We start from the raw sequence: 16,505 nt of genomic DNA, 5'->3' as shown, positions 1-16,505 counted from the left end.
GTTTGGGGTTCCTCTCCCAGTTTGGGGTGAACAATCCCATTTTGGGGTTCCTCTCCCAGTTTGGGGTGAACAATCCCAGTTTGGGAAGAGTCCCTGTCTCAGTTTGGGGGTCCTTTCCCAGTTTGGGGCCGATCCCAGTTTGGGGGTCCTTTCCCAGTTTGGACTCCCAGTTTGGGAAGGGGCGGGGTGCGGTGGGGGGGAGCCCTGAACTGGTTTTGGGTGGGGGGGGGGCTCCCAGTTTGAGCCGTCTCCCCCAGTTTGGGAGGGGTCCTCCCCCCAGTTTGGGGTAACCACTCCCAGTTCAGGGGTCCTTTCCCAGTTTGGACTCCCAGTTTGGGGGGTCCCCTCCCAGTTTGGGGGGTCCCCTCCCAGTTTGGGCCCCCCCCCTGCACCCTCAGCCTCAGTGGGGGCTGGGCAGGGGAGGCCGGGGGGGGCTTTCCCAGCCCTCCCAGTGCTCCCAGTATAACCAGTGCCCCTCCCAGTGCCACGGGCAGGGCGAACAGCAGCCCCACCCGCAGGGAGCCCAAACTGGGAGGGGCTCTGGGGGCAACTGGGGCCACTGGGGGGGGCAACTGGGAGGGTCACTGGGGCCACTGGGGGGGCAACTGGGGAGCCCTTGGCCTGTGGGGGGGGTAACTGGGGCAACTGGGAGGGTAACTGGGGCAACTGGGAGGGTTTTGGGGGTTCGGGGAGCAACTGGGGAGGCAACTGGGGCAACTGGGAGGGTAACTGGGGGGGGCAACTGGGGCAACTGGGAAGTCCTTGGCTTTTGGGGGAGCAGCCGGGGGGGGAACTGGGAGGGTAACTGGGAGCAACTGGGATTTTGGGGAGGAAACTGGGGAGTCCTTGGCCCTGGGGGGAGTAACTGGGCCAAACTGGGGGGTTCTGGGCTTGGGGGGGGCAGTTGCGGGGGTAACTGGGGGCAACTGGGATTTAGGGGGGGCAGTTGGGGGGTCCTTGACCCTGGGGAGGGCAACTGGCGGAGTCACTGGGACAACTGGGGGGGTAACTGGGAGGTCCTGGGTTCTGGGAGGGGTAACTGGGAGGGTAACTGGGTCAAACTGGGGGACTCTGGGGTCGGGGGGGGCAGTTGCAGGGGCAACTGGGGGCAACTGGGATTCTGGGGGGTCAACTGGGCGAGAACTTGGGGGCGACTGGGGGATGGAGGAGGAGGTTTGGGGGTCCCTATGGGGCCTGGGGGAGGGGCTGAGTCCATGGGGGTCCCTCGGGGGGTCCCAGGGTTCAGCCTCGGGGTCAGGGGCCCTCTGGGGGTCCCCTATGGGGTCATCCTGGGGGTCCTCATCACTGTAGGGGTCCCCATAGGGGTCCCAAGTCCTGGGTTCGGGGTCCCCAGGTTCACTCTGGGGGTCCCCATAGGGGTGCCAGGGCTGGGTCTGGGGGTCCCCGGGCCCATTCTGGGGGTCCCCATCCCCATAGGAGTCCCCATAGGGGTCCCAGGACTGGGTCTGGGGGTCCCCGGGCTCACTCTGGAGGTCCCCATAGGGGTCCCAGGTCCTGGTTTGGGGGTCCCCAAGTTCACTCTGGGGGTCCCCATAGGGGTCCCAGGGCCGGGTTTGGGGGTCCCGGCCCCTCCCGGAGGCTCCCGGGCTCGGGGTCCCTGTAGGGGTCCGAGGGGGGCGGGGCGGGGTCCCAGGGCTCCTCTTGGGGGTCCTCGTCCTCGTAGGGGTCCCCGTAGGGGTCCCCATAAATGTCGGGGTCCCAGGGCTCCGTTTCGGGGTCCCACGGCCCCTCCCCGGGGTCCTCGGCCCGGTAGGGGGGGGCCTGGCCCCCGTAGGGGTCCCCGTAGGTGTCGGGGTCCCCCAGGTCCCCGTAGGGGTCCCCGTAAGGATCGGGGTCCTCGTCCCTATAGGGGGGCACGGGGGAAGGGGGCAAATCCCGGTGGGACCCCCTGTGAGACCCCTGGAGGGAGTCCCGGTGCCATCCCCGGTACCGGGGCGGGCCCAGCCCCCGCTGTCTGTGCGAGTCCCGGTGCGAACCCTCCCGGTGCCGGTGCAAATCCTGCTGCCACTCCCGGTGCGAATCCCGGTGCCCTCCCGGGGGCGAATCCTCCCGGGAATCCTCGGGCAAATCCCGGTGCCAATCCCGCTGCCCGCCGGGCTGGGAATCCTCACGGAAATCCTGGTGGGAATCCCGGTCTGGATCCCGGTTCGGATCACCGTCCAAATCCCGGTCTGGATCCCGGTTCGGATCACCGTCCAAATCCCGGTCCTTATCCCGGTTCCACTCCCCGTGCGAGTCCCGGTGCCGCTCCAGGGGCAGGTCCTGGTGGGAATCTCGGTTCAGATCCCGGTGGGGATCCCGGTCCCAATCCCGGTCCCGATTCCGGTCCAGATCCTGGTGGGTATTCTGGTCCAAGTCCCGGTCCAAATCCCGGTGGGGATCCCGGTCCGGATCCCGGTGGGGATCCCGGTTCCAATCCTCCAGGTCCCGGTGGGGATCCCGGTCCGGATCCCGGTGGGGATCCCGGTCCCAATCCTCCAGATCCCGGTCCGGATCCCGGTCCAGATCCCGGTGGGGATCCCGGTCCCAATCCTCCAGATCCCGGTCCGGATCCCGGTCCCAATCCCCGTGCGAGCCCCGGTTCCGCCCCGGCCGCGTCTCCCGGTGCCTCCCCGGTGCCGAACCCTGCTGTGGATCCCAGAGCGAGCCCGGACGCGGATCCTGCTGCGAATCCGGTTGGGGATCCCGGTCCGAATCCTCCTGCGAGCCGCGGTTCCGCTCCGGTGCCGAATCCCGGGCCGAGGCTTCACCTCCTCCGGTCCCGTCCCGCCGCCGGTCCCGGGCTCTCCATCCCCGGCCGCTCCAACCGCGCCGGGTCCCCTCGGGCAGCTCCGGGTGTCCCCCCTGGGGAGGGGTCCCGGGCTGTCCCCGCTGTCCCCCGAGCCCCTGGGGAGGGGTCCCGGGCTGTCCCCGCTGTCCCCCGGGCCGCTCGGGAGGGGTCCCGGGCTGTCCCCGGTGTCCCGGGCGGCGGCGGCGGCGGCAGGTGACCCCGTCGGGCTGCAGGACGAAGCCGCGGTGACAATGACAAGCGAAGCCACCGTGGTGGTTGAGGCACATGTGGTGGCACACGGCGGCCGTGCGACATTCGTCCCTGTCCCCGCAGCCGCCCGCCGCCACCGGCCCGAATCCCAGCGGCACGGGGGGGTCGGCGGGGCGACCCCCGAGTCCCCCCCCGCCACCGCCACGGCCACCAGCGCCACCAGCGCCACCAGCATCGCGCTGCCACCTCCTCCTCCTCCTCCACCTCCTCTCTCCTCCTCCTCCTCCTCGGGATGGGGGCGGGCGGTGCGGGGGGGGGCACAGCCGGACCGCCCCCCCCAAATCCCAAATGCGGCCCCAACCCCCCCCAACCCTCAAATCTGTCCCCACCCTGTCCCCACCCTCCCCGCAAATCCAAATCCCAATCCCGGCCCCACCCCCCACCACCCCAAAATCCCAAACCCGGCCCCACCCCCCCCCAAAATCCCGAGCCCGGGCCAAGGGCGGCCCCACCCCCGGCCCCACCCCTGGCCTGGCCCCTCCCCCTTTTTGGGGACCCCTCCCCCCACTTTTTTGGGTCCCAGAACAGCCCCACCCCCCTCAAAATGACCCCACCCCCATTTTGGGGACCCCAAATTGACCCCCAGGGGACCCCAGTGCCACCCCCCTGTCACCGGTGTCACTGTCACTGTTCCAGGTGTCCCTGTCACCGGTGTCACCCCAGGCTGTGTCACCCAAACCGCTGCTGCCACCCTGTCACTGCCACCCTGTCAGTGTCACCCTGTCAGTGTCACCGGTGTCACCCCCCATCATCCTCAGCCTGTCACTGTCACCTCTGCCAATGTCACCGGTGTCATCCCTCATCATCCTGTCACTGCCACCCTGTCATTGTTAACTCTGCCAATGTCACCGGTGTCACCCTCATCACCCTCACCCTGTCATTGTCACTTCTGCCAACGTCACTGGTGTCACCACCCCCTCACACTGTCACTGCCACCCTGTCAGTGTCACCGGTGTCAACCCCCATCATCCTCAGCCTGTCCACTGTCACCTCTGCCAATGTCACCCGGTGTCACCCCTCATCATCCTGTCACTACCACCCTGTCATTGTCACCAGTGTCACCACCCCCCATCACCCTCATCCTGTCACTGTCACCTCTGCCAATGTCACCCGTGTCACCCCTCATCATCCTGTCACTACCACCCTGTCAGTGTCACCCTGTCATTGTCACCAGTGTCACCCCCCCATCACCCTCATCCTGTCACTGTCACCTCTGCCAATGTCACCGGTGTCACCACCCCCTCACCCTGTCACTGCCACCACTGTCATTGTCACCAGTGTCACCCCCATCATCCTCAGCCTGTCACTGCCACCCTGCCACTGCCACCCTGTCATTGTCACCCTGTCATTGTCACCTCTGCCAATGTCACTTCTGCCAATGTCACCGGTGTCACCATCCCCTCACACTGTCACTGCCACCCTGTCACTGTCACTGGTGTCACCCCCCATCATCCTCAGCTTGTCACTGCCACCTCTGCCAATGTCACCCCCCGTATAACCCTCACCCTGTCAGTGTCACCCTGTTCCTGTCACCGGTGTCACCCCCCCCATCATCCTCAGCCTGTCACTGCCACCCCTGCCACTGCCACCCTGTCCACCCCCCCCAGCACTCTCACCCTGTCACTGTCACCCTGTTCCTGTCACTGCATCACTCTCAAGGTCACTGGTGTGACTGTCACCCTGTCACTGGTGTCACCCCCATCATCCTCACCCCGTCACTGCCACCCTGCCACTGCCACCCTGTCACCCCCCCCAGCACCCTCACCCCTGTCTCTGTCACTTGTCACTGTCACCTTGTCACTGCCACCCTCTGCCACTGTCACTATCACCCGCACTGGTGTCACCCCCCTGTCCCCACGGCGTCCCCTCCCCCTCCCGTCCTCCCCCAAAATGAAACTCACGGAGCTGCGGGGGTGGGGGAGGGGCTTTATTGGGGGGTGACAATGACAGGGGTGACAGGGGTGACAGGGGGTGACAGGGGGTGACAGGGGGGTGACAGCGGGCTGTCCCCTCAGGCCAGTGGCCCCGGGGTCCCGTAGAGCTGCACCAGGGCCCCGCTGAGGGAGGGGCCCAAATTCCTGTGGGGGGGGAGGGGAGAGAGGGGTGAGCCCCCCAAAATCCGGGCTGGGGGAGGGGACAGGGGGCTGGGGACACGGGAATTGGGGACAGGGGTTTGGGGACATGGGAATTGGGGACAGGGGGTTTGGGAACGAGGGGGGTCCTGGGAATTGGGGGGTCCCCAGGAGTTCGGGGATCCCCGGGATTTGGGGGATCCCTGGGATTGGAGAGATCCCTGAGATTTGGGGGATCCTGGAATTTGGGGTTCCAGGATTTGGGGGATCCCCTAGGACTGAAGAGACCCCTGAGATTTGGGGGATCCCGGAATTTGGGGATCCCCAGAATTTTGGGGGAATCCTCAGGATTTGGGGGTTCCCAAGATTTGGGGGGATCCCAAGATTTGGAGGGTCCCGGGATTTGGGGGGGGGGTCTGGGATTTGGGGTTCCCTGGGATTTGGGGTCCCAGGATTTGGGGGGAATCTTCAGGATTTGGGGAGGTTCCCAGGATTTGGGGTCCCCAGGATTGGGGGTTCCCTGGGATTTGGGGTTCTCAGGATTTGGGGGTTCCCAGGATTTGGGGGTTCCCCGGGATTTGGGGGGGATCCTAAGATTTGGAGGATCCCGGGATTTGGGGTGGGGGGTGTCTGGGATTTGGGGGGAATCCCCAGGATTTGGGGTTCCCTGGGACTTGGGGTCCCCAGGATTTGGGGTTCCCTAGAATTTGAGGATACCAGGATTTGGGGGGGAGGGTCTGGGATTAGGGGTTTCCCAGGATTTGGGGGTTCCCATGACCTGGGGGTTCCCTAAAATTTGGGTTGCCCAGGATTTTAGGGGGGGTTCCCCAGGATTTGGGGTCCCCCAGGATTTTTGGGAGGGGGGGGGGTCTCACCTCTGGGCGGGGCCGCAGCGCAGGGCGCTCAGCACCTCCCGGCACTTTTGGGGGTCCCCGGAGGGTCCCAGGGCGGCCATGAGGCTGTGGGGGAGGGGAGGGGACACAACTCAGGGGACCCTCCCCCCCAAACCCCTCCCTCACCCTGCACCCTCCCATCCCCCACCCTCCAGACCCTCCCCTCCCCCTCCCCATGGGCCAGGTCCCTTTTGGGGACATCAGAGCCTGGGGACCCCTCATGGGTGACCCCGACCCCCCCTCCCCGACCCCCCCCAGACCCCCCCCAGACCCCCCAGACCTGGCGGGGGTGGGGAAGCGGCGCAGGACGGCCCCGGCCCTGCCCCCACTGAGCCCCCTCAGCTGCAGCAGCTGCCGGGCGAACACGGCCCCCCACGGTCTGGGTCTGGGGGCAAAAAGGGGGGTCAGGGGACCCCAAAACACCCCCAGACCCCAAAACACCCCCAGACCCAAAATCCCCCCCTAGGGAATGGCCCCCCACGGTCTGGGCCTGGAAAAAGGGGGATGAGGGGACCCCAAAACACCCCCAGACCCAAAATCCCCCCCCAGGGCATGGTCTGGGTCTGGGGGAGGGGAAAATGGGGGTGAGGGGACCCCAAAACACCCCCAGACCCAAAATCCCCCCCAGGGCATGGTCTGGGTCTGGAGGAGGGGGAAATGGGGGTGAGGGGACCCCAAAACACCCCCAGACCCAAAATCCCCCCTAGGGCATGGTCTGGGTCTGGGGCAGGGGAAAATGGGGGTGAGGGGACCCCAAAACACCCCCAGACCCAAAATCCCCCCCAGGGCATGGTCTGGGTCTGGAGGAGGGGGAAATGGGGGTGAGGGGACCCCCAAAACACCCCCAGACCCAAAATCCCCCCTAGGGCATGGTCTGGGTCTGGGGCAGGGGAAAATGGGGGTGAGGGGACCCCCAAAACACCCCCAGACCCCAAACACCCCCAGACCCAAAATCCCCCACAGGGCATGGTCTGGGTCTGGAGGAGGGGGAAATGGGGCTGAGGGGACCCCAAAACCTCCCGACCCCCAAAACACCCCCAGACCCAAAATCACCCCCAGACCCAAAATCCCCCCCCAGGGCATGGTCTGGGTCTGGGGGAGGGGAAAATGGGGGTGAGGGGACCCCAAAACACCCCCAGACCCAAAATCCCCCCCCAGGGCATGGTCTGGGTCTGGAGGAGGGGAAAATGGGGGTGAGGGGACCCCCAAACACCCCCAGACCCAAAATCCCCCCCTAGGGAACGGTCTGGGTCTGGGGGGAGGGGAAAATGGGGGTGAGGGGACCCCAAAATCCTCCCCAAGTTACCCAACCCCCCCCTGCCCCCCACTATGTTCCTCTTCTGCTCCCCCAGCCCCCACTTCCCCTCCTCCAGCCCCATTCCCCTCCCCCCACTTCCCCCACCCCAATTCCCCCTTCCCCACCCCAATTCCCCCCCGCCCCATTTCCCCTCCCCCACCCCAATTCCCCGTCCCCCATTTCCCCCCCTCCCCAATTCCCCCCACGCCCATTTTCCCTCCCCCACCCCCCATTCCCCCCTCCCCCACCCCATTTCCCCCCCAGCCCCAATTCCCCCTCCCCTCCCCCCACCCCCACCTGGTTCTTGCCCCCCCCCTCCCGCAGCCTCTGGAGGGGCAGCAGGGCCAGGGGGGTCCCGGGGGGGCTCGGGGGGGCCCCGGGCGCTCACAGCCCCCCCCCACGCCCGCAGAACGCGGCCCTGGGGGGGGAGGGGAAGGGGGGGAGGGGTCAGGGACCCCTCACAGACCCCCCCCGCCAGGCTCACAGAGGGGTCTCTGCATTTTGGGGGGGGGGCCCTCAGGACCACCTGTGACCCCCCCCACCCCCAATTTCTGCTCCTTGTCCCCCCCATCCCCCCCACAAATCCCTTCTTTCCCCTCCCAAAATGTCCCCTCCCCCACAAACCCCCCTTGTGACCCCTCCCCAATTTCCCTGTGCCCTGCCAAGCTCACAGAGGGGTCTCTGCATTTTGGGAGGGGTCTCAGGGCTACCTGTGACCTCCCCCAGCCCCCCCCAATTTGCCCCTCATCCCCCCCCAAATCCCCCCTTCCAACCCCCCAAATGTCCCCCACCCCCCAAACCCCCCCTGTGACCACCCCCAAACCCCCCACCCCAAATCTCCTCCTCAGCTGCTCCTCCAGGACCCCCAAATCCCCCCTTCCAACCCCCAAATTCCCCCCCAAATGTCCCCCACCCCCCCAACCCCCCCTGTGACCCCCCTCGTGACCCCCCCAGCCCCTCACCCCAAATCTCCTCCTCAGCTGCTCCCCCAGCACCCCCCAAACCCCCCCGTGATCCCCCCAAGCCCTTCACCCCAAATCTCCTCCTCAGCTGCTCCTCTAAGGACCCCCAAATCCCCCCTTCCAACCCCTCAAATTCCCCCCCAAATGTCCCCCACCCCCCAAACCCCCCTGTGACCCCCCCCAAACCCCCCCAAGCCCCCTCACCCCAAATCTCCTCCTCAGCTGCTCCCCCAGCCACCCCAAATCCCCCCTTCCAACCCCCCAAATTCCCCCCCAAATGTCTCCCAGCCCCCCCAGGACCCCCCCCAGCCCCCCCAAGCCCCTCACCCCAAATCTCCTCCTCAGCTGCTCCCCCAGCACCCCCAGATACGCCGCCGTGTCCTGGGGGTCCCTGGTGCGCACCACCAGCAGCCCGTCCACCACCTGGGGAGGGGGCTCTGGATTTAGGGGAGGGGTCTCAGGGTACCTGGCTGTTGGGGGGGGGTCTCTGGATGTAGGGGAGGGGTCTCAGGGTACTGGAGTGTTGGGGGAGGTCTCTATTTAGGGGAGGGGTCTGGGGGTACCTGGGTGTTGGGGAGGGGTCTCTATTTAGGGGAGGGGTCTCTGGTACCTGGCTGTTGGGGAGGGGTCTCTGGGGTTACCTGTGTATTTAGGGGAGGGGTCTCAGGTACCTGAATGTTCGGGGGGTCTCTGTATTTAGGGGAGGGGTCTCTGTGTATTTAGGGGAGGGGTCTCTGTGTATTTAGGGGAGGGGTCTCAGGTACCTGCGTGTTGGAGGGGTCTCTGTATTTAGGGGAGGGGTCTCTGGGGTTACCCTGTGTATTTAGGGGAGGGGTCTCAGGTACCTGAATGTTGGGGGGGGTCTCTCTGTATTTGGGGAGGGGTCTCAGGTACCTGCGTGTTGGGGAGGGGTCTCTCTGTATTTGGGGAGGGGTCTCAGGTACCTGTGTGTTGGGAAGGGGTCCTCAGGTACCTGTGTGTTGGGGAGGGGTCTCTCTGTATTTGGGGAGGGGTCTCAGGTACCTGTGTATTGGGGAGGGGTCTCAGGTACCTGCGTGTTGGGGGTGTCTCTCTGTATTTGGGGAGGGGTCTCAGGTACCTGCGTGTTGGGGAGGGGTCTCTCTGTATTTAGGGGAGAGGTCTCTATTTAGGGGAGGGGTCTCTCTCTATTTAGGGAGGGGTCTCAGGTACCTGTGTGTTGGAGGGTTCTCTATTTAGGGGAGAGGTCTCTCTGTCTCAGGTACCTGCGTGTTGGGGAGGGGTCTCTCTGTATTTGGGGAGGGGTCTCAGGTACCTGCATGTTGGGGAGGGGTCTCTCTGTATTTAGGGGAGGGGTCTCAGGTACCTGTGTGTTGGGGAGGGGTCTCTCTGTATTTAGGGGAGGGGTCTCAGGTACCTGCGTGTTGGGGAGGGGTCTCTCTGTATTTAGGGGAGGGGTCTCAGGTACCTGTGTGTTGGGGAGGGGTCTCTCTGTATTTGGGGAGGGGTCTCAGGTACCTGTGTGTTGGGGAGGGGTCTCTCTGTATTTGGGGAGGGGTCTCAGGTACCTGTGTGTTGGGGAGGGGTCTCTCTGTATTTAGGGGAGGGGTCTCTCTGTATTTGGGGAGGGGTCTCAGGTACCTGCGTGTTGGGGAGGGGTCTCTCTCTATTTAGGGGAGGGGTCTCTCTGTATTTGGGGAGGGGTCTCTCTGTATTTGGGGAGGGGTCTCAGGTACCTGTGTGTTGGCGGCCGCCTGGCGCAGGGTGGGCAGGGGGAGGGGCAGGCGCTCCCCCTCCCCCGGCTCCTCCAGCAGGTACAGGGGGCAGCGCAGCCCCGAGCGCCGCAGCCGGAACTGGGGAGGGGTCCCAGTTAAACCAGTGCCCCCCAGTCCATCCCAGTGACACCAGTGCATCCCAGTGCCCCCCAGTCCATCCCAGTGACACCAGTGCATCCCAGTGCCCCCCAGTCCATCCCAGTCCAGCAGGTACAGGGGGCAGCGCAGCCCCGAGCGCCGCAGCCGGAACTGGGGAGGGGTCCCGGTGACACCGGTGACACCAGTGACACCCAGTGACCCCCAGTGACACCCAGTGACCCCCAGTGACACCAGTGCATCCCAGTGACACCAGTGACCCCCAGTTACACCAGTGACATCAGTGACACCAGTGACATCAGTGACCCCCAGTCCATCCCAGTGACACCAGTGACACCAGTGATCCCCACTGCATCCCAGTTCAACCAGTCCATCCCAGTTACACCTAGTCCATCCCAGTGAAACCAGTGACACCAGTGCATCCCAGTTACACCCGTACACCCCAGTGAAACCAGTGACACCAGTGCCCCCCAGTGCATCCCAGTTACACCAGTGAAACCAGTGCCCTCCAGTCCATCCCAGTTAACCCAGTCCATCCCAGTTAAACCAGTGAACCCCAGTGTGCCCAATCCATCCCAGTTAAACCAGTGAACCCAGTCCCTCCCAGTTTATCCCAGTCCCTCCCACTTCCCTCCCAGTCCATCCCAGTTTGATCCCAGTCCCTCCCAGTCCCCCCCAGTCCCTCCCAGTCCCCCCCAGTCCCCTCCCAGTCTCCCCCAATTCCCTTCCAGTCCCCCCCAGTCCCTCCCAGTACCCCAACTTCCCTCCCAGTCCATCCCAGTCCCCCCCACTTCCCTCCCAGTCCCTCCCAGTCCCCTCCCAGTCCCTCTCAGTCCCCCCCAGTCCATCCCAGTCCCTCCCAGTCCCCTCCCAGTCCATCCCAGTCCCCTCCCAGTCCATCCCAGTCCCTTCCCAGTCCATCCCAGTCCCCCCCACCTTCTGCTCCCGGTACCGCCCGTCCCTGACGCTGTTCCCCAGATCCGCCGCCGATTTCCGCTCCACCACCACGTCCAGCGCCAGCTCCCGGGGGGCGTGGCCTGGGCGGGGGGGTCACACATGGCCACGCCCACTCAGAGCCACGCCCATCACCCAGGCACTGCCCACCCAACAAGGGGTGGGGTCAATCCCAGGCTCCACCCACCCATCATGGCCTCTGTTGGGGTGTGGCGCACCCCTGGCCACACCCACCCATCATGGCCGCGATGAGGGTGTGGCTTGCCACTGACCACGCCCACTCGGTGAGGGTGGAGCCAGTATTTGACCCCACCCAGGTGAGGTCACTCCTTGGCCCCACCCCCCAGTGTCACACACCACCCATCACCATGGCCACACCCTCAGTCAATGGGTGGGGTCCGGAGCTGGCCACGCCCCTTCTGGCAACACCCATTGAATGCCTGCGCTGCTCTGAGGGCGTGGTCATCACATAACCACACCCATTCATTGTGACCACACCCACTAATGTGCCCCACCCTCTCCACGTGCCACACCCAGCCCCAAGGGCGCGGTCCGCAGACCCCGCCCCCTCGGCCACGCCCACCTGTGGGCGGGTCCTTCTCGCGGGCCACCCAGAGGAAGTCGCCGACGGGGAGGCGCCGCAGGAGCACCGGGACCCCCCGGGCACGGAGCAGGGCCGGGACCCCCCCGGAGGGGCTGCGGGGACATGGAGGGGACAACAGGGACATTGGGGGGACAGCAGGGGGATTGGGGACATTGGGGACAGTGAGGACATTGGGGACATGGAGGGACAGCGGGGACACTGGGGGGATTGGGGACATCGAGGACATTGAGGGGACAGGGGACATCGAGGACATTGAGGGGATAGAGGGGACTTTGGGGGGATTGGGGACATTGGGGACATTGAGGGGACAGTGGGGACTTTGGGGACATGGAGGGACAGCGGGGACACTGGGGGGATTGGGGACATTGAGGGATATTGAGGGGACACTGAGGGAACATTGGGGGGATTGGGGACATTGGGGACAGTGAGGAGACATTGGGGACATTGAGGGGACATTGGGGGGATTGGGGACATTGAGGGGGTTGGGGACATTGGGAGGATTGGGGGGACAGAGGGGACATTGGGGACATTGACAGGGATTGGGGACATTGACAGGGATTGGGAACACTGGGGGGGCATTGGGGACATGGAGGGGACAGAGGGGACATTGGGGGGACAGCAGGGGGATTTGGGACATTGGGGACAGTGAGGACATTGGGGACATGGAGGGACAGCGGGGACACTGGGGGGATTGGGGACATCGAGGACATTGAGGGGACAGGGGACATCGAGGACATTGAGGGGATAGAGGGGACTTTTTGGGGACATTGGGGACATTGGGGACATTGAGGGGACAGTGGGGACTTTGGGGACATGGAGGGACAGTGGGGACACTGGGGGGATTGGGGACATTGAGGGATATTGAGGGGACACTGAGGGAACATTGGGGGGATTGGGGACATTGGGGACAGCGAGGAGACATTGGGGTCATTGAGGGGACATTGGGGGGGATTGGGGACATTGAGGGGGTTGGGGACATTGGGAGGATTGGGGGGACAGAGGGGACATTGGGGACATTGACAGGGGATTGGGGACATTGAAGGGATTGGGAACACTGGGGGGGCATTGGGGACATGGAGGGGACAGTGGGGACATTGGGGGGACAGCAGGGGGATTGGGACATTGGAGACAGTGAGGACATTGGGGACATGGAGGACAGCAGGGACACTGGGGGGATTGGGGACATCGAGGACATTGAGGGGATAGAGGGGACGTTGGGGGGATTGGGGACATTGGGGACATTGAGGGGACAGTGGGGGACTTTGGGGACATGGAGGGACAGTGGGGACACTGGGGGGATTGGGGACATTGAGGGATATTGAGGGGACACTGAGGGGACATTGGGGGGATTGGGACTTTGGGGACATTGAGGGGACATTGGGGGGGATTGGGGACATTGAGGGGGTTGGGGACATTGGGAGGATTGGGGGGACAGAGGGGACATTGACAGGGGATTGGGGACATTGAAGGGATTGGGAACACTGGGGGGGCATTGGGGACATGGAGGGGACAGAGGGGGGAACATTGGGGGGATTGGGGACATTGAGGGGATTGGGGACATTGGGGGACAGCAGGGACACTGAGGGGATTGGGGACATTGGGGGGATTGGGGACATTGGGGACATGGAGGGGACAGTGGGGACATTGAAAAGACATTGGGGGATATTGGGGATGTTGGGGACATTGGGGGGAGAGTGGGGACATTTGGGGATATTGAGGGGACATTGGGGACAGTGAGGGGACATTGGGGATGTTGGAGACATTGAAGGGACACCGAGGGGACAGCGGGGACACTGGGGACATTGGGGGGACACCAGGAGTGACAGGGACATGGAGGAGACACAGGAGGTGACACAGAGGGTGACACAGAGGGTGACACAGGAGGTGACACAGGGGGTGACAGGGACACAGGGACAGGCACCCGTTGGCCTCGGTGACGTCGGCGCACAGGACGATCTCGAACTCGCCAGGTCTGAGCTCAAATTCCTGCTCGAGGTCGCACCTGGGGGACCCCAAAGTCACCTCCAGGTGACCCCTGGGGCTGGGACACCTCCCCAACCCCCCCAAAGTGTCCCCAAGGCCCCCAAAGTGTCCCAAGTGTCCCCAATGCCTCCAAACTCACGCGGGGGGGGAGGGGGCGCAGTTCTCGTCCTGCTCCGCCAGGGGGCGCTGCGGGCACACCTGCCCGGGGGGCGGGGCCTGGGCGAGGCTCCGCCCCCTCGGGGTCAGCGCGTACCTGGGGAGGGAAGGGGTGAAATGGGGGGGTCCTGGGGGGTCTCAGGTGCATCCAGGCAGGTCCTGGGGGGGTCCTCGAGGGTCTCGAGGGGGTTCGGAGGGGTCCCAGGGCCATCCCAGGTGGTCCCAGGTGAGTATGGGGGTCACAGAAGGGGCCCCAGGTGACTATGGGGGTCTCGAGGGGGTCCCAGGTGAGTCTGGGGGTTCTGGGGAAGGTCCCAGGTGAGTCTGAGGGTTCTGGGGGGGGGTTCCAGGTGAGTCTGGGGGGGGGGTCCCAGGTGAGTCTGGGGGTTCTGGGGGGGGGGGGTCCCAGGTGAGTCTGGGGGCCCCATGGGGGGGGTCCCAGTGGGGGTCACAGGTGAATCGGGGGGGGGTCCCAGGTGAGTCTGGGGGCTCTGGGGGAGGGTCCCAGGTGAGTCTGGGGGTCCCGGCCCTACCTGGGGGGGAGGCCGCTCCTCTGCACGAGCCCCCGGCGCAGGAGGGGGCCCAGAGCCGCCTGTGGGGGAGGGGACAGGGGGGGTCAGCCCCTCCCCTACCACCTTCGGGGGGGGTGCCAGGGTGGGGGTGGGGCACGGGGGGTCCCTCCTGTCACTCACCGGGGTCAGGGCGTGGTCACAGAGGGGCTGGGCCTGCTGCAGAAGCTCCGCCTCTGGGAGGGGCTCTGGGCTCTGAGGGGGCGGGGCTTTGGGTGAGGAGGGGGAGGGGCGGGATCTGGACCCCTCCCCCACCCCCCAGGTGCGTCCCCTCCCCTCACCTGGCTCAGGACCAGCAGCAGGGCGTGGCTCTTGGAGCGGGGGAGGGGCCGGGACTGGCGGGGGCGGCGCTGGATGAAGGGGGAGGGGCAGAGATTGGGGGCGGGGCTTCCTCTGCCCCTCCCCCAATGGGACCAGTGGGAGGGGCTTGGGTGGGGGCGGGGCAAGGACAGGACTCACCGTGGGCGGGGCTGGGGGAGGGTCTGGGCACCGCCCTGTCCGAGGGGGCGTGGCAGGGAGGCCCTGCTCTGTGGTATGCAAATTACATGCAAATCAGTATGCAAACCAGCAACATCTGGCCCCACCCACACCAAAGTCCTGTCCTATCTTAGCCCCACCCCCTCATAAGACACCTCCCATCAATGCCACACCCATTTGAGGCCACACCCCCTCATTCATGCCCCACCCACTTTGCACTGCTGGGTGGGAAGGGGCGGGGCTCAATCAAACCACACCCCCACCCCAACCTTCATAGCCCCACCCTCCAGGCCCCACCCCTTTAGGCCCCGCCCACCTCGCCGGTGCTGGCTCAGCCGTTGGTCGAGGCGGGCGCAGAGGGCGGGGCCAAAGTGCTGCAAGATGGCGGCGGCGCGGCCGGAACGGAGCGGGAGCGGGAACCGGGAGAGCGAGCGCAGGGCCTGGGGGGAACACACCTGAGATAAACCTGAGATACCCAAACACACCTGAGACACACCTGAGACACACCTGGGGTACACCTGGAGAACCTCAAATACATCTGGGGTACACCTGGGGTACCCAAACACACCTGAGACACACCTGAGATACACCTGGGGTATCCAAACACACCTGAGATACACCTGGGGAACCTGAGACACACCTGAGATACACCTGGGGTATCCAAACACACCTGAGACACACCTGAGACACACCTGAGACACACCTGGGGTACACCTGGGAGTACCCAAACACACCTGAGATACACCTGAGATACACCTGGGGTACCCAAACACACCTGAGATACACCTGGGGTACACCTGGAGAACCTCAAATACATCTGGGGTACACCTGGGGTACCCGAACACACCTGAGACACACCTGAGATACACCTGGGGTATCCAAACACACCTGAGATACACCTGGGGAACCTGAGATACACCTGAGATACACCTGGGGTATCCAAACACACCTGAGACACACCTGAGACACACCTGAGACACACCTGGGGTACACCTGGGAGTACCCAAACACACCTGAGATACACCTGAGATACACCTGGGGTACCCAAACACACCTGAGATACACCTGGGGCACCTGAGATACACCTGAGATACACCTGGGGAACATCAAATACATCTGGGCACCCTAAAATCACCCACGCAGAGACCCCAGACCCACCCAGAGACCCCAAAACTCACCTGGAGAGCCCTAAACCCCCACCCAGAAACCTCCAAATCCACCTGGAGACCCCAAAACCACACCTGGGCACCCCTAAATCCGCCTGGAGACCCCAAAATCCACCTGTTCTCCACAAAATCACACCTGGGGACCCCAAAATCGCCCACCTGGGCACCCCAAAACCCACCTGAGCACCTCAAGGTCGTCCACCTGGGCACCCCAAAATCCACCTGGGGACCCCAAAATCGCCCACCTGAGCACCCTAAACCCACCCGAGGTCCCTCCCCCCCACACCCACCCTCTCGTAGGTGCCCCTGGCCCACGTCCCCTGCGCCTCGTCCCGCCACTCGCGCAGCCAGCGGGCGAACAGCGGGTTGGGGTGGCCGCGGGGGCGGCGGCGGCGCCGGGAGGAGGCGGCGGCGGCCGCGGCCATGATCGAATCCTCCCGCCGCCGCCGCCGCTTCCCGGA

The 16,505-nt window shown here is 65.0% G+C and overlaps 1 protein-coding gene across 1 annotated transcript; it reads right to left on the bottom strand.

Annotated features, from left to right (window-relative positions):
- Window positions 1-4,973: 4,973 nt before the first annotated feature.
- MUS81 (MUS81 structure-specific endonuclease subunit) lies at window positions 4,974-16,491 on the bottom strand. Its single transcript, XM_059837423.1, is given in 17 exon segments — window positions 4,974-5,139; window positions 6,009-6,092; window positions 6,307-6,411; window positions 7,622-7,698; window positions 7,700-7,741; window positions 8,613-8,708; window positions 10,001-10,117; window positions 11,072-11,172; window positions 11,673-11,785; window positions 13,615-13,695; window positions 13,816-13,929; window positions 14,366-14,424; window positions 14,525-14,596; window positions 14,683-14,751; window positions 14,861-14,928; window positions 15,195-15,318; window positions 16,335-16,491. Coding segments are annotated over 17 exon segments (1,524 nt in total). The 5' UTR covers window positions 16,470-16,491; the 3' UTR covers window positions 4,974-5,072.
- Between the last annotated feature and the right edge of the window lie 14 nt (window positions 16,492-16,505).

Source organism: Haemorhous mexicanus (assembly GCF_027477595.1).
Source record: "Haemorhous mexicanus isolate bHaeMex1 chromosome 35 unlocalized genomic scaffold, bHaeMex1.pri SUPER_35_unloc_3, whole genome shotgun sequence".
NCBI classification, from domain to species: Eukaryota; Metazoa; Chordata; class Aves; order Passeriformes; family Fringillidae; genus Haemorhous; species Haemorhous mexicanus.
This window is presented reverse-complemented; position numbering and strand designations above follow the sequence as displayed.